Source organism: Hyla sarda, chromosome 2, assembly GCF_029499605.1.
Source record: "Hyla sarda isolate aHylSar1 chromosome 2, aHylSar1.hap1, whole genome shotgun sequence".
In the NCBI taxonomy this organism is placed as follows: Eukaryota; Metazoa; Chordata; class Amphibia; order Anura; family Hylidae; genus Hyla; species Hyla sarda.
In genome coordinates this window covers 285942213-285964777 of record NC_079190.1, presented here as the reverse complement: position 1 = coordinate 285964777, position 22565 = coordinate 285942213, and the positions used below count along the sequence as shown (strand labels likewise).

At 41.5% G+C, this 22565-nt stretch overlaps 1 protein-coding gene across 7 annotated transcripts in view; it reads left to right on the top strand.

Annotated features, from left to right (window-relative positions):
• Positions 1–21619, top strand: part of CTPS1 (CTP synthase 1) — a 28355-nt gene extending 6736 nt beyond the window's left edge. For all 7 annotated transcript variants that reach the window (XM_056557329.1, XM_056557332.1, XM_056557335.1 and 4 more), the window contains 17 exons: positions 341–511; positions 860–960; positions 1056–1172; positions 1494–1577; positions 1677–1757; positions 6372–6523; positions 9114–9246; positions 10323–10411; positions 10845–10939; positions 11029–11091; positions 11299–11342; positions 13788–13884; positions 14172–14227; positions 14373–14469; positions 16448–16592; positions 20270–20362; positions 21344–21619. In XM_056557329.1, the coding sequence (XP_056413304.1) occupies positions 341–511; positions 860–960; positions 1056–1172; positions 1494–1577; positions 1677–1757; positions 6372–6523; positions 9114–9246; positions 10323–10411; positions 10845–10939; positions 11029–11091; positions 11299–11342; positions 13788–13884; positions 14172–14227; positions 14373–14469; positions 16448–16592; positions 20270–20354 (1610 nt within the window). In that variant the 3' untranslated portion in view covers positions 20355–20362; positions 21344–21619. The remainder of the gene's footprint in view (positions 1–340; positions 512–859; positions 961–1055; positions 1173–1493; positions 1578–1676; positions 1758–6371; positions 6524–9113; positions 9247–10322; positions 10412–10844; positions 10940–11028; positions 11092–11298; positions 11343–13787; positions 13885–14171; positions 14228–14372; positions 14470–16447; positions 16593–20269; positions 20363–21343) is intronic.
• The last annotated feature ends 946 nt before the right edge of the window (positions 21620–22565 follow it).

Here is a 22565-nt window from a genome sequence, read left to right as displayed (position 1 = left end):
GAACAGTGGTCCAACATTCCGGCTGAGAGGTGTAAGAAGCTTATTGATGGTTATAGGAAGTGACTGATTTTAGTTATTTTTTCCAAAGGGTGTGCAACCAAATATTAAGTTAAGGGTGCCAATAATTTTGTCCTGCCCATTTTTGGACTTTCATGTGACATTATGTCCAATTTGCTTTTTCTCCTCTCTTATTAAAGGGAATAAACATGTGTATAGCAAAACATGTGTTACTGCAATCCTTTTCTGTGAGAAATACTTCATTTTCTAGAAAAAATTCAGGGGTGCCAACATTTACAGCCATGATTGTAAGTTCATGTTTTTTGTTTTTACCATACTATAGGAGAGGTGTTTGTACTGGACGATGGAGGCGAAGTTGACTTAGATCTTGGAAATTATGAGCGTTTCCTGGACATCCGATTAACAAAAGACAACAATTTAACAACTGGAAAGATTTATCAGTCTGTCATAAACAAAGAAAGAAAAGGGGACTATCTGGGGAAAACCGTGCAAGGTAAATGAATGAAAAAGTTATTTGTTATTGGATATTACTTTACACGTAATGGAAGAAAATGAAATTCACCAATGTATCTTCCTATAGCTCCCAGCTCTTCAGGGCTGGTATATACTATTGTATCTGACGGACCTCTGTAATGAGCTTCTGTCTGTACAATCATGTGACACAGTTATTTGCTACATGAATGACACACAGTAAGGAGAATTCCTGTAGGCATTCTGATTCGCCCTTCTATGCCTGACGGGCTAGTAAATGGTGATTGTGTCCTTTGGGAAGAAGCTTTTACTGAGTACATCAGATTGTGATTGATGGATAGTACTTGTGACGTCTTGTGTTTATTTGTAGTGGTCCCTCACATCACAGATGCTATCCAGGAGTGGGTGATGCGACAGGCCCTGATTCCTGTAGATGAGGATGGTGTGGAGCCAGAAGTCTGTGTAATTGAGGTACCTAAACTTGTTTTTTTTTTTTTTGTCACTTTGCAACCTTTTATGTTGTTGTTATTGTAATTATTTAAAACAATTTTTCTTTAATGTTTTAGCTAGGAGGAACTGTGGGTGACATTGAAAGTATGCCCTTCGTAGAAGCTTTCCGACAGTTTCAGTTCAAAGTTCGAAGAGAGAACTTTTGCAATATTCATGTTAGTCTTGTACCTCAGGTAAGATTGAGTTGCAATTTTATTTTGGCACTGCTTTCCAGAAAAGGAAAGCAAACCTCTCCTGCTCTGGACAGTTCCTGATATGGCCAGAGGTGTCAGCAGAGAGCACTGTGGTCTAACTGGAAAGAACTACACAACTTTCTCTGTAGTATACAGTAGCTGATAAGTACTGGAAGGATTAAGATTTTGAAATAGAAGTAATTTACTGATCTGTTCAACTTTCTGCCACCACTTCATCTGAAAACATTTCCTTTCCCCTCGAGTTCCCCTTTAAGGGAACACTGTTAATGTAAAGTCATTAACTCTTTTTTCTACCTGCAGCCAAGTGCCACTGGTGAGCAGAAAACCAAGCCCACTCAGAACAGTGTACGGGAGCTTCGAGGACTCGGCCTATCGCCAGATCTAGTAAGTACCGTACTTGTGCCTAGGATTTAAACCTTTTTAAGTTAACAAATGGCTCACTCTTGTAGACTTTAGACCAGTCATTTTTTTATTTGTTTACAGGTTGTCTGCCGGTGCACCACTCCTCTGGACAACTCTGTAAAAGAGAAGATATCAATGTTTTGTCACGTTGAACCGGAGCAGGTGAGATTACAGACTGGTTTCAGGTTCATTTTCCAAACAAGGCTGAAAGATGTCTTAGGTATTAAGTATTTTCCAAAATGGAGGGGATTTCTGATGTTGTAATGCATTGTTTTCCAACCAGAATGCCTCTACCTGCAAAACTACAACTCCTAGCATACCCTGTCTGTGCATGCTGGGAGTTGTAGTTTAGCTACAGCTAGAGCGCTCTTGTGCTTTTAATTCTATGAGAGCATTGGGACTGGCTTACCATTGTAATTTGTGCCAAAAATTCTTACATGCCATATAACCGAAGAGACAGCACCACCAAATAATGCATCTACTAGTCCTGAGGAAACTGAGGTTATCAGCGAAACCTGTGGAATCTTTTCACCCTCCCCCATTATAGGACAGGGTTTATTACTTTTAATGCATTCCGGCTAATGCCATTTCTCTTACCCATGTGGTAGCAGCAACAATTTGTTTTAATTCATCACAGAACGTTGACCTTTGTTCCGACCTTTGTTCCTTTCTGTGATACTCTTTATAGGCTATATGGGATTTCTTTTGAGCCCGTCTCAGCTTATCTATACATTTTAACGGTGGTTTAGGTCATGAAACCTTTTGGGGGTCAATTTATGTTTTAAGTATTTGTTGTGTATGTCTTTTTGTATGGATCAATGAAAATATTTTGTAATATTTTTCTACATTTTATGTGATTAACCCCTTAAGGACCAAGGGCGTACCTGTACGCCTGTGGGAATTGCGAATCCTGCCGCTTGCTGGGCGGGGCCCGGACCGGGATGCCTGCTGAAATAATTCACAGTTGAGATCCCTGCTCTGCCCGCCCCTGGAAGTCCGGGCAGATCAGGGGAAGAAGTGCAGTGACAGTTGCGGGGGCCAGTGTGGCGGGGGGACCGGCAGCAATACTTTTGAACCAGCAGCAGGAGACCAGGGACCAGAGGCATTCAAGTGGAGGTGGCGGTGGTGTCAGAGGCAGCAGTGAAGATCTCTGTAAAGTGATCTTCACTGCTGCTTCTAGGGGTTTCAAAACTACAACTCCCAGCATGCCCAGATAGCCTTTTGCTGTCTGGGCATGCTGGGAGTTGTAGTTTTGCAACATCTGGAGGACCACAGTTTGGAAACCACTGTGCAATGGTCTCCAAACTGTGTCCTTCCTGATGTTGCAAAACTACAATTCTCAGCATGCCCAGACAGTCCAGGCATGCAGGGAGTTGTAGTTCTGTAACATCTGGCCCTTCAGATGTTGCAGAACTACAACTCCTAGCATGCCTGGTCAGTCTCGGCATGCTGGGAGTTATGCAACATCTGGAAGGGCACTGTTTGGAGACCACTATACAGTGGTGTCCAAACTTTAGCGCTCCAGATGTTGAAAAAAACTACAATTCAAAGCATGCCGAGGCTGTCCAGGCATGCTGAGAGTTTTAGTTCGGCAACATCTGGCCCTTCAGATTTTGCCAAACAACAACTCCAGCATGCCTGTGCAAGCTTGGAGTTGGTTTATCAACATCTGGAGGGCTACAGTTTGGAGACCACTACACAGTGGTCTCCAAACTTCTCCATTTGTCGCATAACTACAACTCCCAACATACCTTCGGCTGTATGGGCATTCTGGTAGTTGTAGTTTTGCAACAACTGGAAGCACACAGGTTGGGAAACACTGAGTTAGGAAACAGACAGTGGTGTGGAAACACTGCGGTAGTCTTTTACCTAACTCATTGTTTCCCAACCAGTGTGCCTCTAGCTGTTGCATAACTACAACTCCCAGCATGCATGGTCTGTCAGTGTATGCTGGGAGTTGTAGTTTTGCAACAGCTAAAGGTTCACACGGGTGGGGGTTTACAGCAAGTTTCCCGCTTTAAGGTTGAGATACGACAAATTATCCACTGCAGCTCAAACTCCCACCGGGAAGCTCGCTGTGAACACGCCTGTTTGAATGTACCCTAAAAACACTACACTACCTCTAAATAAAGAGTAAAACACTACATATACACTACACCTAAAACACTGTGGCCCATCAACATCTTGTACGGCAGTGTTTCCAAAACCGAGCCTCCAGCTGTTGCAAAATAACTCCCAGTATTGCTGGACAGCCACTGACCGTCCAGGCATGTTGGGAGTTTTGCAACAGCTGGAGGCACCCTGTTTGGGGAAAACTGACATACAGTATTTTTGGTGGCGGAGGCAAGTGTAACGCTTGCAACCAGGTACACCCCTATGAAAATCTGCATGCGCATGGCGCTCTCTCACTTTGGAGCCCTGTCATATTTCAAGGAAACAGTTTAGGGCCACATATGGGGTATCTCCGTACTCAGGAGAAATTGCGTTACAAATTATTATTTTTTTTCTCCTTTTACCACTTATGAAAAAGTAAAGTTGGGGTCTACACCAGCATGTTAGTGTAAAAAAAATAAAAATTATACACTAACATGCTGGTGTTGCCCCATACTTTTCATTTTCATAAGAGGTAAAAGGGAAAAAAAGACCCCCAAAATTTGTAACACAATTTCTCCTAAGTACGGAAATACCCCATATGTGGACGTAAAATGCTCTGCAGGCGCACAACAAGGCTCAGGAGTGAGAGCGCACTATGTACATTTGAGGCCTAAACTGGTGATTTGCACAGAGGTGGCTGCTAGTTACAGCGGTTCTGACATAAAGGCAAAATAAAAAAAATTAAAAAAAACACACCCACATGTGACCCCATTTCGGAAACTACACCCCTCACAGAATGTAACAAGGGGTGCAGTGAGCATTTACACCACACAGGTGTCTGACAGATTTTTGGAAGAGTGGTTCGTGAAAATGAATAATGATATGAGATATTTCCTTACTGGCAATGGGGTTACAAATTTCGGGGACATTTTCACCTATTACCCTTGTTAAAGTGAAAAATTTGGGGTAGCATCAGCATTTTAGTAAAAAAAAAAAAAAATAAATAAATTTCATTTTCACATCCAACTTTATTGGAAATTAACACCTGTGGGGTGTTAAGGTTCACTGCACCCCTTGTTACATTCCTTGAGGGGTGTAGTTTCCCAACTAGTATGCCATGTGGGTATTTTTTGCTGTTCTGACAACATAGGGGCTTCCTAAATGCGACATGCCCCCCAAAACCATTTCAGCAAAATTCACTCTCCAAAATCCCATTGTCGCTCCTTCTCTTCTGAACCCTCTAGTGCGCCCACAGTGCTCTTTATATCCACATATGAGGTATTGCCTTACTCAAGAGAAATTGGGTTACATATTTTGGGGGCTTTTTCTCCTTTTACCCCTTGTAAAAACAAAAAATATTGGTCTACAAGAACTTGTTGTGTAAAAAAAAAAAATGAAGATTTTGAGTTTTTCGCCTCCACTTTGCTGCTATTCCTGTGAAACACCTAAAGGGTTAACAAACTTTCTGAATGTCATTTTGAATACGTTGAGGGGTGCAGTTTCTATAATGGGGTCCATTATGGGATTTTCTAACATAAAGACCCTGAACCTGGAAAATTGCTGCTGTACTTTGAAGCCCTCTGATGTTTTCAGAAAGTAAAAACATGTCAAATTTATGACGTCAACATAAAGAAGACATATTGTATATGTGAATCAATATATAATTTATTTGGTATATCCACTTTCCTTACAAGCAGAGAGCTTCAAAGTTAAAAAATGCAACATTTTCAAATTTTTCATGAAAGTTTCAAATATTTCACCAAGAAATGATGCAAGTATTGACAAAAATTTACCACTAACATAAAGTAGAATATGTCAGGAAAAGACAATCTCGGAATCAAATTCATAAGTACAAACATCCCAGAGTTATTAATGCTTAAAGTGAGATTGGTCAGATGTGCAAAAATGCTTGGGTCCATAAGGTGAAAATGGGCTTGGTCCTTAAGGGGTTAAGGTCTATATATATATGTGTGTATGCATATATACAATATACTAGCTGAGTACCTGGCGTTGCCCGGTTTTTCCTTCCTCATCCTTGTTGGGGAGAATAATCGACAAAGGAGGAAGCTTTTGACTTCAAATCCCATCCCCCATATATTGTTGTCCTATCCCGTCCTCCTATCTCCGTCCTGTAATATGTGTACCAGGTATTGAAATATCTCCAGCCATACGGAAGTTATGTGGGAACATACATTTCCCATTGATTTGCATGGAACTTTAAACAAAAACCCTGACCCTCACAAATGTGGGTAGTTAAGGGTTAAATTAACTATTCTATATTTTAAGTGGACATATAAGTAACATGTGACCAAGTATTATCGAAATATCTCCAGTAACATATTTCCCATAGACTTGTATGGGACTTTAAACATAAACCCCTCCCCTGGTAAATGGGGGTGAGTAAGGGTTAAATCACCTATCCTATGTTTGCTGTTGACATATAAGTAACATGTCTGCCAAGTTTCATGTTAATATCTTTAGCCGTTTGGAAGTTTTTGTGGAACATACATACACACACATACATACATACACACACACGTTGAGTATGTATATGTGTGTGTATATATATATATATATATATATATATATATATATATATATATACACATATATTATAGAGAGAGAGATTATAATTTTTTTCTTTTTATGAATATCCCCATAAATTATCCCTAAATCTTCTAGGTAATCTGTGTGCATGATGTTTCTTCTATATACAAAGTACCATTGTTGCTGGAGGAGCAGGGAGTAGTGGAATATTTTCGGAAACGATTGGATCTTCCCATTGGACGACAGCCTCGCAGATTACTTATGAAGTGGAAAGAGATGGCAGACAGGTAAATAGACTGTGCTGTTAACATACAATAAGAATGACATTGCAGTGATACATAGGTGTTAGGATGGCATGTTCAGAAAGACTTAGGGGGAGATTTACCGAAACCTATCCTGAGGAAAAGTTGCTGGGTTGCCCATAGCAACCAATCAGATTGCTTCTTTCATTTTTGAAAAAGACTCTGAAAAATAAATCTCCCCCTTTAGTGTTCTTACAAGACCTTAATAAGAACACTGGTTCATAACGCTTAGTGTTAGTAGAAAATAGAGAACATAAACATAAAAAGCATTCTAATTTCTACTTATTTCTCCTTCGTTCTTTTTGACTCAGACAATCCTAGCAGACTCAAGAAAAATGTATCCTAAGTGTTTAGGTATAGACAGACATATGCAGTTGTATAGCTGCCAATGAAGTAGATTTTGGCATACAATTTCCTTATATACTGTATATATGTAGAGATTGTTCCTGTGCACATACTTCACACATGGTGTACCTTTTAGACTGGCTGGGTGCCAAGATTGCCTAATAAAATGTTGTACTGGTATCTTGCTAGAGGGTATCCTACTAAAATTAGAGATTGCAAGGAAGAGTGCCAGTAAACACTGAAGAGGCTGCGGCACTCGCACATCAAACAGCTGATGGGGGGCACCGGGAGTCAGACCCCCGCCCATCTTATAACAATGGTGTATTCTCAGGATAGGCCATTATTTTTACAGGCTGGATAACCCCTTTAAATAAAGACTCTCTAACATAATGAGAGGCTGTAATAACTGACTGGCGGAGATGATCATGAGACGCTCCTGGAGGTAGTAATACTGTATAAAGTCAGCTCCACAATGATGTGCTGTTCATCTTTTCTGCCTTTAATGACCCAGGAAATGAACATTTTATTTGGTTTACACAATTGACTGTGCAAGATCAATAATGTGGGCAGACTCAATCAGAAGCGGAGTCTTGGCAGCCACAGATGCCCAGCAGTGACAATGGATTTTATTCCTGTCCTGGGGAACCTGATCTGCAACACCAATGACACTCTAAAACAGCTGTTTAAATGGGCACTGTCATGAAAAATTATTTTTGATATGTTGTAGTACTTAAGTACTACAACATATCTCCAATATACTTTTATTAAAAACAATGCTTTTAAAACATTTTAAAAGCAATTTGAAATTCGGCCTCTAGGGGGCGCCCTCCTAGTGGCCGAATGCAGTGCGGAGTGACGTCACTGCAAAATTCTGCGCAGGCGCAGTAACAGCCAGGGCTGCGCATCAGCTTCCCGCACTCGCCGACGGCCCTGCTGCAAGGTGCGGGTGGTGCGGGGGGGGCTGCTGCTCCTGCAAGGTGCCCCCCGCACTGGTGCGGGGGGCGCTGCTGCAAGGTGCAGGGGGGCGCTGCTGCAAGGTGCAGGGGGGCGCTGCTGCAAGGTGCAGGGGGGCGCTGCTGCAAGGTGCAGGGGGCGCTGCTGCAAGGTGCAGGGGGGCGCTGCTGCAAGGTGCAGGGGGGCGCTGCTGCAAGGTGCGGGGGGCGCTGCTGCAAGGTGCGGGGGGCGCTGCTACAAGGTACGGGGGGCACTGCTGCAAGGTGCGGGGGGGGGGATGGGGGGCACTGCTGCAAGGTACGGGGCGGGGGGTGTTTTGGTGTTACTTACTGAGCGGCAGGAAGAGGCTCCCCCGCACCCGTCCCTCCCGCATCGGCTCCTGGCTCACTCCTTCCCCCATGAAACTCCTGTCCTGGGTGCCTCCAGTTGTTTTACCACTACAACTCCCAGCATGCCCTGACAGCCAATAGATGTCAGGGCATGCTGGGAGTTGTAGTGGTGAAACAGCTGGAGGCACCCTGTTAGGAGAACTATGGGCGGAAGTACCGGCCCCAGCAGGCATCAGTGACGTGGTGCCTGCTGGGGAAGTCTGCCTGGTAGTGAGCACACTACCAGGCAGACTAAATGCCATTTTAAAAATAGTAAAAAAAATAAATAAAGGCAGGGAGAGTGTTAGGGATAGAAGGGCAATAGGCAGGGACAGAAAAAAAAAATCATGATGGTGGGAGCTACCCTTTAAATGCCACGGTCAGTTTTGCAGTGGCATCTGAATGCTTTATAGTGGCCATCTGAGATCAAGACTAGTCTGGGCCGTATCATTTTGTAAGCAGACTTAAAGAAAAGTAAATTGGAAAATTGAATGATTTCCTATTCTATATAATAACATTCCAAAGTCAATGTTATTTAAGGGGGGGGGGGGGGGCACGGCACTGGGACTCCGGGGGCCTTTGGAGTTCTTCAGGGCATGTTCCCATGTTCAGGTTTTTTTTAATGAAGTTTTTTAAACAAATCCTAAATGGAGTCCATATATAAATGAAAGACTGTGACTCTTTTCAAATATACTGTATTTTTGGCTTTAAACCTGCACATGGGAACACATCCTCATGGAAACAGTAGCACCCACACAAACACTCTCAGTCCTATAGTGATAAGAAAGAAAGAACTATCTTCTGTTTTCTGGGATCTAATTTCTTGCACAATGTACATTATTAAGGAAATGATCACCTCCTGACACAATGCAATCTGAATTCAGGGCTAATCTGTTATGTTGCTGCAGGTATGACCGTTTGCTGGAGTCCTGCAGCATTGCTTTGGTGGGAAAGTACATAAAATTTTCCGATTCCTATGCATCAGTTATAAAAGCCTTGGAACATTCTGCTCTAGCTATAAACCACCGCTTGGAGATCAAGGTACATTTTCTGTGCATTATTTGTTTAGGTGGTCAGAACATATCAGAGTTGATCTCATATTATGATCCAATATATTATGTTGCTGAATGGACTTTATTTGCGCATTTGTTTTACACACACAGGCCTTGGTTGACTGCTTAGTGGTTATACTTGATCTTGCACAGCTGCCTCCCAGCGGCTAAGCCTAGAAGTGGCTTACTGCCCAGGAGAAATGATGCTTCATGGTCACGTGACGTTTTTGAACATGTATTATGCAGCAGAAACTAGAGGCTATCCTGTTAATGCTACATATTGCACAATGTATTTCCTCTCTGGGCAAAATATATATTAACCAAATCAAATGAAAGGGGGATTTTTACTTAGGCTGCTGTGACATGGAAGAAAAACATTTACTTCTCTTCCCTGTTCCCTTGCCTCTGCTGTTTTGAGTGAACCTGGCCCCACTGCACAGCATTACTGGGGTAAGAACATTGAATTTTCTACCCTGATCAGTGGCTGAAGCAGGACACCACCCCTTTTTAATTTGATATGTTCGGCCTTTCAGTGCCTTGGGCTTAGGCCATTTCAGATGTGGTGCGTCACTAATATCAATGCGCCCTACATCTGACAGGCTGAAAATGTGTGGCAACTGCAAAGGTGACCCAAGCTGTATACCTCTTGGGTTGTGCAGCAGCGTCAGTTGACATGATGGGTAAGTATTTTTGACATGGGAACTGTTTGGCTGGATTCCTGTGGCACATTTTGCAGAAATAACTGATCTTTAGGAAGCTACATTTTTACAGCTCCCTGTGCAGCCATGTGCCCACACTCGGGCCAGTCAAAGCTTTGTGCAGCTCTCACTGGGATCAGTGACATTTGTCTTATGTTCATGGGCACCTTAATGATATGTAAATAATTTTCTGCAGGCAGTAAGTAGGGCAATGTCCTGCCAGAGAGAACAGTATGCCCACACCTATTGTGCTGTGTGAATGCAGTCCAGCATTGAGTGACCTGAAATCACACAGATCCATGGGTATAAGTATGCATCATTCTCTTCCCTGTTAAGTAACCTGTTTTTTATTTTTTTATTTTGGCAGTATATAGACTCTGCTGATTTAGAGCCCAGCACTTTGCAGCAGGAGCCCGTGCGGTACCATGAAGCCTGGCAGAAACTCTGCAGCTCAGAGTAAGGAAAATCCAGAAATGTATTTAGTCCCATGTTTTTTTTTTGAGGGGGTGGGGAGATAGACTGTCTGCTTTTACTTTTTTGAGATACCTGGGTAAAGTGTTCCAGATTTTACTATTCTGATTTTTTTAGTCTACCGACCTGTGTGAGAGAGACATTTTTTGCATTGGAACCTGTTGTTATCATCATTACCATTTTGGGGTCAATGAATCTTTTTGATCACCTTCTTCCATTTTTTTATTTTTATTTATTTATTAATTTTTTTGGGCAGTTGCAGGTTGATGTCTTCCTAAATCAGCAATTCTGTCAGATAATTTTTTTTTTATACAGTGTTCACTGTCCGGATCAATAGCAGTAGATATTAAATTGGTGGCAGGTTCCACTGTTTATACCAGAAATCTCTTGTGTCTAATATTCTCGTCTCTCTTTTTAGTGGTGTACTGGTACCTGGGGGGTTTGGTGTACGAGGGACAGAGGGTAAAATCCAGGCGATATCGTGGGCACGAAAGCAGAAGAAGCCTTATTTGGGTGAGCGGTATTACAGAAATACTTCATGGGAACAAGTTATTATGGTATCAATAGTATAATTGATTTTACTGTACAATGTCTTCTTGCAGGAGTGTGTCTAGGGATGCAGTTGGCTGTTGTTGAGTTTTCCAGAGAAGTACTAGGCTGGAAAGGTAAATCTTTTGTTCAACTCAAAGTCATATATGTGAGAAATGCTTTGTAATGCTTATCTTGGCTTCTGAATTAATTAGGAAAGAAGCATTTTATATAGTGTATATAAAGCATATTTATATTGAGTATAGAAATGATTGTTTTAGTGTAAATGAATAAAATTGTAATACCACCTTCTCCAATGCTTTTACATACATTTTCTCAAACAGATGCCAACTCTACAGAGTTTGATGCTCAAACCAGTCATCCAGTAGTAAGTATGACATCTGATAATTTATTTAAAGGGGTACTCCGGTCCTGAGACATCTTATCCCCTATCCAAAGGATAGGGGAGATGATGTCTCACCGCTGGGGATCCCCGCAATCTTGTATTCGCCACCCACCTGTTTGAGCTGCACGCCGCGGTGCCAGCTCACAAACAGCCGGGTGGCGACCATTGGGCCGGAGTATGGTGACGAAACTACTCCGCCCCCGTGTGACGTCACCCCCCGCTATGCAAGTCTATGGGAGGGGGCATGACTGCAGTCACGCCCCCTCCCATAGACTTGCATATTGGGGGGTGACGTCACACGGGGGGAGGAGTCGTGACGTCACCATACTCCGGCCCAATGGTCGCCACCCGGCTGTTTGTGAGCTGGCACCGCGGCGTGCAGCTCAAACAGGTGGGTGGCGAATACAAGATTGCGGGGATCCCCAGCGGTGAGACATCTTATCCCCTATCCTTTGGATAGGGGATAAGATGTCTCAGGGCCGGAGTACCCCTTTAATATTTACCCATTATTATCATGTCTTTTTTAGGTTACTAGAGCGATTGCTCTATTTTGTTAGAGCTAAAAATTGCCTGCATGTATGTAAAATGAAAACGTTCTGCTTCGTGCCAGCATTGGGGGGGCTCAGTGTGTAAACAGTTTGTCTGTACAGAGGATTTTGAGCTCTGTATCAGAATAACATTTGACAGCTTTTATGGAGTTAATTGGCACATATTTAAAAAGAATAGATTAAATTAAATTAAAAATGGTATTCAAGGCTGGAAATTAAGTGAAAAAGCCTTCTGTGGGAAAAAAAAATTCCCCTCCTGGTTTTATAGTTGTGTGGAAAAAGCGATGTTCTTACTGTGCTGCACTATTTCGCAATTACAAATCTGGCTCCTAACCCTGCTGCCCTCAATGACTACTATTTTTTGGATTACAACACATGTAATAATAGATGCAATTCAATCTTTCTTTAAGTTTTAAGTATCTTTTCTTATTAGGTTTGCATGATTTGTGGTAAATTGTGTACAAGTACACACAAGTATACTGAATGCTGTGAGATTAACAGTGTGTAAGAAATCCTTTTTTTTTTTTTTTATCTAGAGCTTTGTTTGAATGGTGTTGATTTGCTAATTTTTGGACGGTTTGCGTTAATAAACTTGTGATCGCTGCATCCCTGCATCCACACAGTGAAAAATTTCTACCAAGTTAGTTTACCAAAAAAACACTTGAGATACAAGAACGTTTGAAAAAAATGACATATGTAAAGAAAAACGTACTCCAAAGCTAAAGTGTACCCGTCAGATCCAACAAAATTTTTTTTTTTAATATATCACTCAGTACCTAATCCTGACCATATACATCTAATTTTTATGTGTCTGTCATCTTTATTTTTTTTATTACACTTTTAATTTGGCTCACTAGTCTAAATTCCTCTCAAAGATAGGGGGTGTGGCCTCACAGGTATCCGCCCCCTCCCTCAGTATGCTGTCTGCTCACATCTCCCCTATCATTAGCAAAACTGCAACTCCCAGCTTGTCCTCACTGACAGTAGCAGGACACAAGCTGACAGTGGGAGGATTTTTCCTCCAGCTGTGAGCCCTGCATTCACAGCTGTCAATCAAGGAAGTGTGTCCGTGACATAGGTGATGATGCATGGACACAGCAGGACTAGTATGTGTCCAAGCGGGGGGGGGGGGGGGGCAGTTGTTTGACTGTCTTTTTCAGTCTGAAATACTGAAAATTCTCTAATGAAAGCATGCTTTACAACATATCATAAGTTTTTTTTATCTGACAGTGCCCATTTAAGACAAAAACAAATGATATACAGTGACCCCCCGACCTACGATGGCCCCGACATACGATAATTTCAACATACGATGGCCTCTCAGAGGCCATCGCATGTTGAAGGCAGCATCAACATTCGATGCTTCTGTATGTCGGGGCCATCACATAAACGACTATCCGGCAGCGCAGACTGCTTCAGCTGCCACCGGATAGCCGTTTACGGTGCCCTGTGTGCTCCGGTGATGGTCTCTTACCTGTCCCCGGCGCTTCGGCCTGCCCTCTTCGGGATCTCCTGCATCGCCGTCGCTCTCCATCGTCGTCATCACGTTGTCGGCGTGCGTAGCGACGTGATGACGGCGATAAGGAACGACTATCCCGGCCAGCAGAGACAGCCTGGAGCGGTGGGGACACCACAGGGACGCGGCGACAGCGACATCCAGGGCAGCGGTGACTGTCCTGAGCGGTGGGGACAGGTAAGTATAGCTTCCTATACTTTACAGGATCCCTCAACATACCATGGTTTCAACAAACAATGGTTCATTTGGAACGAATTACCATCGTATGTTGAAGGACCACTGTATTCCCCTACATATTATGGTCTTAAATCTGTAATGGCCCTTTTATCCCCCCATATATCTTCTCCTCTTGGACTTCTTCAGGTGATTGACATGCCTGAACACAATCCAGGCCAGATGGGAGGAACCATGAGGCTGGGAAAGAGGAGAACAATCTTCCGTTCACAGAACTCCATCTTAAGTATGTTTTATAAATGTACTAAAGTTTTGAATATTATCAGCCTATTACAGGTTTATTTTTGTATAACTAGGACTACGTATCGTCTAAATGTATTAAAAGGCTGCTGTGTTAATTGCCTTTCGTAGGCCTGTGTATTTAAATGTTTTCAGATACAATATTTTCCTTGTTGAATTGGCATTTATTCATATTGACATTGATTATTGATAAATTACAGGTATCTATAATGAAGTGTATAAGGATAGCCATGATATATTTCAGTATTTACATCTTTTCCTTTTGTACACCAGGGAAGCTGTATGGTGACCAGGAGTTTGTAGAAGAAAGACACCGGCACAGATATGAGGTAGTAAATTTAGCATTTTTTTGTCTCTCCCTTTGTACTTATGTTACTTGTATTTGTTATTAAACAGGTAGTCTGGAGGAAAAAAAAACTCCACTACATATATATATATATTTATTTATTTGTAGTTCTATTTATTTTTTGTAAGGTCAATCCAGAACTTAGACATGAACTAGAGGCTCAAGGTCTGAACTTTGTTGGTCAAGATACAGAAGGAGAAAGGATGGAGGTTGTGGAGTTAGCAGGTAAGTACAGACATTTGGCTGCTAAGTAATATAAGGCTATCGGGTCGTTTTTTGTGATTTTAGTTTTTTTAAACTTACTGTGGCTAGAGACAGAGCACTTGGTGTTTGTCAGTGTCCAGGATTTCCTGCATGTAGGGTTGTAGGAATTTAGCAGAGAACACAATTTAGGGTGTGTTTATATATAGCATTTAGGCTTGTTTTGTAGTAACTTTTCTGTACTATATTTTAACTTCTGGAAATATTGATTAGAATAGCTATATTTAACCTATAAATAACTCTTTTGTGCTTATATCAGAACCTTTACTTCAAACTCTTACAGTATTTTCCCCTTAAGGACCGGGGTTTTTCCGTTTTTGCATTTTCGTTTTTTGCTCCTTGCCTTTAAAAAATCATAACTCTTTCAATTTTGCACCTAAAAATCCATATGATGGCTTATTTTTTGCGCCACCAATTCTACTTTGTAATGCCGTTAGTAATTTTTCCCAAAAATCTACGGTGAAACGGGAAAAAAATCATTGTGCGACAAAATTGAAAAAAACCCGCCGTTTTGTAATTTTGGAGTCTTCCGTTTCTACATAGTACATTTTTCGGTAAAAATGACACCTTATCTTTATTCTGTAGGTCCATACGGTTAAAATGATACCCTACTTATATAGGTTTGATTTTGTTGGACTTCTAGAAAAAATCATAACTTCATGCAGGAAAATTAATACGTTTAAAATTGTCATATTCTGACCCCTATAACTTTTTTATTTTTCCGTGTATGGGGCGGTATGAGGGCTCATTTTTTGCGCCGTGATCTGAAGTTTTTAACGGTACCATTTTTGCATTGATAGGACTTACTGATTTTTAAATGATGTGAAAAGTGACCAAAAATGCACTATTTTGGACTTTGGAATTTTTTTACGCGCACGACATTGACCGAGCGGTTTAATTAATGATATATTTTTATAACTCGGACATTTCCGCACGCGGTGATACCATATATGTTTATTTTTATTTACACTGTTTTTTTTTTTTATGGGAAAAGGGGGGTGATTCAAACTTAATAGGGAAGGGGTGAAATGATATTCATTCCCTTTTTTTTTTTTTTTTTTTTTTTTTTTTTTTTTTTTTTGCAGTGTTATAGCTCCCATAGGGACCTATAACACTGCACACACTGATCTTTATCATTGATCACTGGTTTCTCATAGGAAACCAGTGATCGATGATTCTGCCGCTTGGCTGCTCATGCCTGGATCTCAGGCACTGAGCAGTCATTCAGCGATCGGACAGCGAGGAGGCAGGTAGGGACGCTCCCGCTGTCCTGTAAGCTGTTCGGGATGCCGTGATTTCGCCGCGGCTATCCCGAACAGCCCACTGAGTTAACCGGCAGCTTTCGCTTTTAGCCGCGGCTAAAGCTCTGAGCTCGCAGCTAAAGGGTTAATAGCGCGCGTCGCCGCGATCGGCGCTGCTCGCTATTAGCGGCGGGTCCCGGCTTCACTATGACGCCGGGCCCACCGTGATATGATGCGGGTTACCGTGTAACCCCGCGTTACATCACGGGAGCAGGACCAAGGACGTACCAGTACGTCCTTGGTCCTTAAGGGGTTAAAGGAATAGTCCAGTATGGACTATTCTTATTCTATCCTGCCCGGACTGCAAAAAAAGTGAAAAAAAACTTTCACTTACCTTCCTACATTCCCCCGGAGCACCGCTACAGCTGATCGGTCGGTCAGGCTGTCTTCTTCCTACTTCCCTTAGCCCGGGACGTCACACAGCGCATCAGCCTATCACCGGCCGCAGCAATGTCCCGCTTTGGCTGGTGATAGGCTGAAGCGCCGTGTGGTAAGTGGAAGTTTATTCACTTTTTTTTTAAGCCCGGGCAGGATAGAATAAGAATAGTCCATACTGGACTATTCCTTTAAATTTGTTTTTGATCAATTTCCTATTATCACAATGATTGTAATGTATTAAACACAAATTTTTTGTATTGTAGATCATCCATATTTTGTTGGCGTTCAGTATCACCCAGAATTCACATCCCGACCCATTAAACCCTCCCCTCCATATTTTGGGCTTCTGTTGGCTTCTTCAGGAAGATTAACTCAGTATATTGAAAGAGGATGCCGGCTGTCCCCCAGGTGAGAAATAAAACTACTGGGTTACGGTTGGACAAATACTGCTGCTGCTTATTCTGTGCTAGCATTGTGAAGTGTCTCTCAGGTCCCACAACTGTGTTTTTTGCAGTGTATATCCTGTGTATTATCTCTTGGAACACATCACCAGTTTTATGCTACCCAAACTACGGGCAGCATAAAACAGGTGAGGGCAGCAGGGTGCCGACATGCCATGATGGTTTTAAAATGTCACATGGACCTGGATAACTAGTCATTAGGGTCCAATCAGATTGGTTCTCTGATTGTTAAATGGGTACTCCGGTAGAAAAACATTTTTTTTTTCTTTTTTAAATCAGCTGGTGCCAGAAAGTTAAACATATTTGTAAATTACTTCTATTAAAAAATCTTAATCCTTCCAGTACTTATTAGCTGCTGAATGCTACAGAGGAAATTCCTTTCTTTTTGGAACACTGATGACATCACGAGCACAGTGCTCTCTGCTGACATCTCTGTCCATTTTAGCAACCGTGCATAGCAGATGTATGCTAAGGGCAGCATGGTGGCTCAGTGGTTAGCACTGCTGCCTTGCACAACAATAAATAAAGGACAACAATAAATAAAGACATTATTATTATTATAATAACGTCGGCAGAGAGCAGTGTGTTCGTGATGTCATCAGAGAGGATTCCAAAAAGAAAAGAATGATATCAGGAACAGGAAAGGAAAGATGATCCTCAGTAGGCGCAGTTAACAGCAGTGAAGAAGATTTCAATAATCATTCATTGTTCATGTTGAAGTTTTATTGAGCACACAATGGCAATGCGTTTCTTGCCCGGATCGGGCACTTCCTCAGGCAAATGTGCGTATACGATATGCACATTTGCCTGAGGAAGTGCCCGATCCGGGCAAGAAACGCATTGCCATTGTGTGCTCAATAAAACTTCAACATGAACAATGAATGATTATTGAAATCTTCTTCATTGCTGTTAACTGCGCCTACTGAGGATCATCTTTCCTTTCCTGTTCCTGATATCATTGCATGCCGGCCAGCCACGCTGATACCGGAGGATCCAGGCTGCATTCAGCACACCACATTTAAACTCAAGCTCATCTAGGTGTTGTGCCCATAGCGCAACACCACTCGGTAAGTGGAATATTAACCCCTTCCCTTACCTTAAGGTCTGGAAGTATTACACTTAGGGGCACATGTCCTTTTTTTTCTCTTTTTGTCTTAAAAAGAAAAGAATTTCCTCTGTAGTATTCAGCAGCTAATAAATACAGGAAGGATTAAGATTTTTTAATAGAAGTAATTTACAATAATATGTTTAACTTTCTGGCACCAGTTGATTTAAAAAAGAAAAAAAAATTGTTTTTCCACCGGAGTACCCCTTCAAGAATTGAAGATTCAATCTGATTGGTTGCTATGGGCATCTGGTCAACTTTTCCTCTGCACAAGTTCTGATAAATATCTCCCAGGGTGTTTCCCCTCACCCCCCCCCCCCCCCCTGTTTGTTAGTGCGGCTTTAGAGTCTAAGGGGGAGATTTGACAAAACCTGACCAGAGGAACCAAAGGCCAAAACCTGACCAGATCAACCAAAGGCCTTTTCAAAAATGAAAGAAGCAATCTGGTTGCTATGGGCAACTCTAACTTTTCCTCTGGACAAGCTTTGATAAATCACCCCCTAAGTGTATTAAGCATGAATAGGAGGGGGGGCATTGCTACTGGTGGACGATTGTTTATTTCTTTGTCTCTATTGCTATGTCAATATCCATTCTTTTATTGCTTTTGTCTTACTATCGACCGGCCACAAATAAGCTGCATGTTGAAGTGTGTAGCAATAACTGGTTTTGTATTGATTGTTTTAATATGCAAATAATTATACAAAAAAGATTTGAAGAATGCTCCACAGGAAGTTTTGTTCTTTTTAAATTTATTTTCTGTCTGACCACAGTGCTCTCTGCTGACACCTCTGTCTGTCTCAGGAACTGTCCAGCAAACCTATCCTGCTCTGGACAGTTTCTGAAATGGACAAAGGTGTCAGCAGAGATCACTGTGGTCAGACACAAAAGAAATTCAAAAAGAAAAGAACTTCCTCTGGAGCATACAGAAGCTGATAAGTATTGGAAGGGTTAAGTCTGCTTTCACACTATAAAATTTAATCCGTTTTAAAAATCCATTTGATGCTCCGTTATGAAAACCCTGAAAATCGGCCATTAAACGTCCGTTAGAAAATCCCATTATAGTCTCTGGGATTTTTACATTATCCGTTTTAATCCGTTCTAGTCCGTTATTAATAATGGACGTTATTTTGTGATGGAAGATAGTAACGGGAGAAATGGTGCATGCACTATTTCTTCCATTCATTCTCTAGTCACAAAATAACATCTGTTATTAATAACGGACTATATCGGATTAAAACGGATAATGTAAAAATCCCAGAGACTATAATGGGATTTTCTAACGGACGTTTAATGGCCGATTTTCAGGGTTTTCATAACGGATCTTTACAACGGATGAATTTTATAGTGTGAAAGCAGACTAAGATTTTTAAATAGAAGTAATTTACAAATCTGTTTTAACTTTCTATTTTAATTGATTTAAAAAAAAATTATGTTTTTCACCGGAATACCTCTTTAAGCTCATTGTATAGGCCCCAGATATAAATGTATATAGATATATACATCTCATCTGAGAGCAGGACTGTTGTTGTGTATTTTATTTATTTTTTAAACCTAAAAGCATGTTTCTATGTTTTTTTTCAGCTATTTTCTGCCTTTGGTGTGTTTTTTTTGTTTTTTATGAATCTCCCCCTATTGCCTCAGAATGTCAAAAGTGCTCTTTCACTTGCACATGTCTTAAAGGGGTATTCCAGGCAAAAACTTTACTTTTTATATATCAACTGGCTCCGGAAAGTTAAACAGATTTGTAAATTACTTCTATTAAAAAATCTTAATCCTTCCAATAGTTATTAGCTTCTGAAGTTGAGTTGTTTTCTGTCTAACTGCTTTCTGATGACTCACGTCCAGGGAGCTGTCCAGCTCCTATGGGGATATTCTCCCATCATGCACAGCTCCCGGGACGTGACATCATCATTGAGCAGTTAGACAGAAAACTTCAGAAGCTAATAACTATTGGAAGGATTAAGATTTTTTAATAGAAGTAATTTACAAATCTGTTTAACTTTCCGGAGCCAGTTGATATATAAAAAAAAGTTTTTGCCTGGAATACCCCTTTAAGAGTGGTGATAAACTGCATGACAAAGTGTATTAGAAAGTTGTAGAGCCTTTCATCTATACAGTGATCATGCAGTATCTCTTTTTTATTTTTTGATTTTACTTTGTACAAAAAGTTTTTGACTTCTTGAAGTAAAAATAAAGCAGTCATTCCTCACTTGAACAAATCCAGCATTCACATCACAATTTTGCAGCTGGCGCTCTCCCATCTTGTTAACTGCGCAAATTGTGTTTTCTTTAGTCTTTTTGCCATTCACAGGAGAAAGATGACAGGAAGATTTAGTCATAATTTGTGCAAAATGCAAAAAAGATGTATGCATTTCTTTGTACAGTTATCCATGTTTACTTGTGGGATTGACACTTTGCTGAACAAGTATCTACCTTTATGATGTAGGGCTATATAGCTCTATTTTAGAACATTTGCATTATCAGTGGTTATTAAATTTATCTTTCCACTTCTTTTTCAGAGATACATACAGTGACAGAAGTGGGAGTAGTTCTCCGGACACAGAAATTGAAGAACTCAAATTATCACTTGCTCAGCATGACTGATGCTATAGGTAATGGCAACTTATAGATCAGACTGGCTGTTTCCTAAATGGCTTTTCCAAGATGATGGCCACATTGAGGAAAAGGGAAAACATAACAAAAGAACCATTACTCATAATATAGTACATAAATCCCCTGGCTGAACCAGTACAGCCGGTCTGATGATCCCTGCCAGGCTGCAGTGATGCTGTGCCCATGTGACCACTGCATCCATTCACAGGCTCCGGTGATCTCATGTGGTACACCAGTGATTGGCTCTTGTGATCTCGGGGGTATACATAATATAGAGATCTTTTTAAACCTCTGCCTGTTTCCTCTAAACCCCATCTCAAATTACAAACCAGGCCTTAGTTTTCATATGAATTAATATGTTACAAATAAGCAGCCAGTTTTTTGGGTATCATTAAGTAGCACCTGAAATGCATGAAGAGCTCATACAGCTCCTGAAGCTAAAATATTTAAAAGAATTTTCGAAAAGGCATTCTTTATCTCTTAGAACTAGATCCATAATACAACCCCATACAATTCGATATCTCAGTGATATAAAAATTGGCCAATCACACAATTTAGATATTAAAAGTATACAGTAATTGTGTTAGGGACATAAAATACCAAAAACACAAATACAGCGCAATATACATTTAAAGAAAATTTTTATTTCACATGTAAAAATCCAATAGGCAGTGATCACAATTGACATTTTAGATAAAAGCTGTACAGAAAGTGTATTATCTCGCTCGGGTTATGACAGCCCATATTTCATGATTTAGAAGCTGCATTCATAAACCTCTGCTGGCTTCAGAGACAAACTCATAGCTTGCCTTTAAACGGCTGTTTTATTTCTAATAGGATTGAAGTATTCATACCTAATAGCCTCCCTTAGGCAGTATACCTAGTACTTGTTATGTCCTAAAGACCAGCGACTGTGTCTATAATATATGTATCTTTAGTGTATGCAATGATAAGTCTAACTTATCTTCTCTCATCTGCAGGTAACGGCAGCCTGTCCATTCTTGTCAAAGACACATCCTTCGGCAAATGTTATTATTTTGCTTTTTTATTTTATTTACTTTGTATACATTGTTTTGTCGTGTCCATTTTTATGTTCTATGAAGGTAGCTGCACAAGGTACCGTATTTTTTGTCCTATAGGACGCACCGGCGTATAAGACGCACCCAATTTATAGGTGCAAAATCTAAAAAAATAAAGATTTTGAACCCAATAGTGGTCTTCAACCTGTGGACCTCCAGATGTTGCAAAACTACAACTCCCAGCATGCCCGGACAGCCGTTGGCTGTCCGGGCATGCTGGGAGTTGTAGTTTTGCAACATCTGGAGGTCCGCAGATTGAAGACCACTGCATAGGAGGTAATACTCACGTGTCCCCGCCGCTCCGGACCCGTCACCGCTGCCCTGGATGTCGCTCCATTGCTTCGCCGTGTCCCCGTCGCTCCGAAACATCTCTGCTGCCGGCCGGGTATCCTTGTTCTCCGTCGCCACCATCACGTCGTTACGCACGCCGACGCACGTACGCGACGACGTGATGACGAGGAAGGAAAGCGCCGCCCATACAGGGGATCCCTGAACGGAGAAGACACTGAGGAGGCAGGTAAGGTCCCTCCCGGGGTCCTGTAAGCACTAACCCGGCTATTCAGTCAGGCTGTTCGGGACCGCCGCGGTGAAATTGCGGCGGTCCCGAACAGCCCGACTGAACAGTCGGGTTAGTGTCACTTTCCCTTCAGACGCGGCGTCAGCTTTAATCGCCGCGTCTGAAGGGTTAATACAGGGCATCACTGCGATCGGTGATGTCCTGTATTAGCCGCAGGTCCCGGCCGTTGATGGCCGCAGGGAACGCCGTGATAGGGGTGTATTCGCCGTATAAGACGCACTGACTTTTTCCCCACAGTTTTGGGGAAGAAAAAGTGCATCTTATGCGGCGAAAAATACGGTAATTGTCTGCACATAACACTGTCTCTGGTGTTACCAGTATTATATAGCGTTCCTATGCGTATTCTTACTGCACAAGACAACTTTTCTTTGTTCTTCAAAAGTATTCTCTCCCAACATAATGAAGCAATAACGAATTAACATTAAAATGACAGATGTGGGCACCACAACCATTGAAATCTAGTGAATAGACTGGTCAGAGAATTTTCCAGCCTCTTCAAAGGTCTACAAGATTCCAGCTTACAGTTACTGGAGAATGATGGGAGGT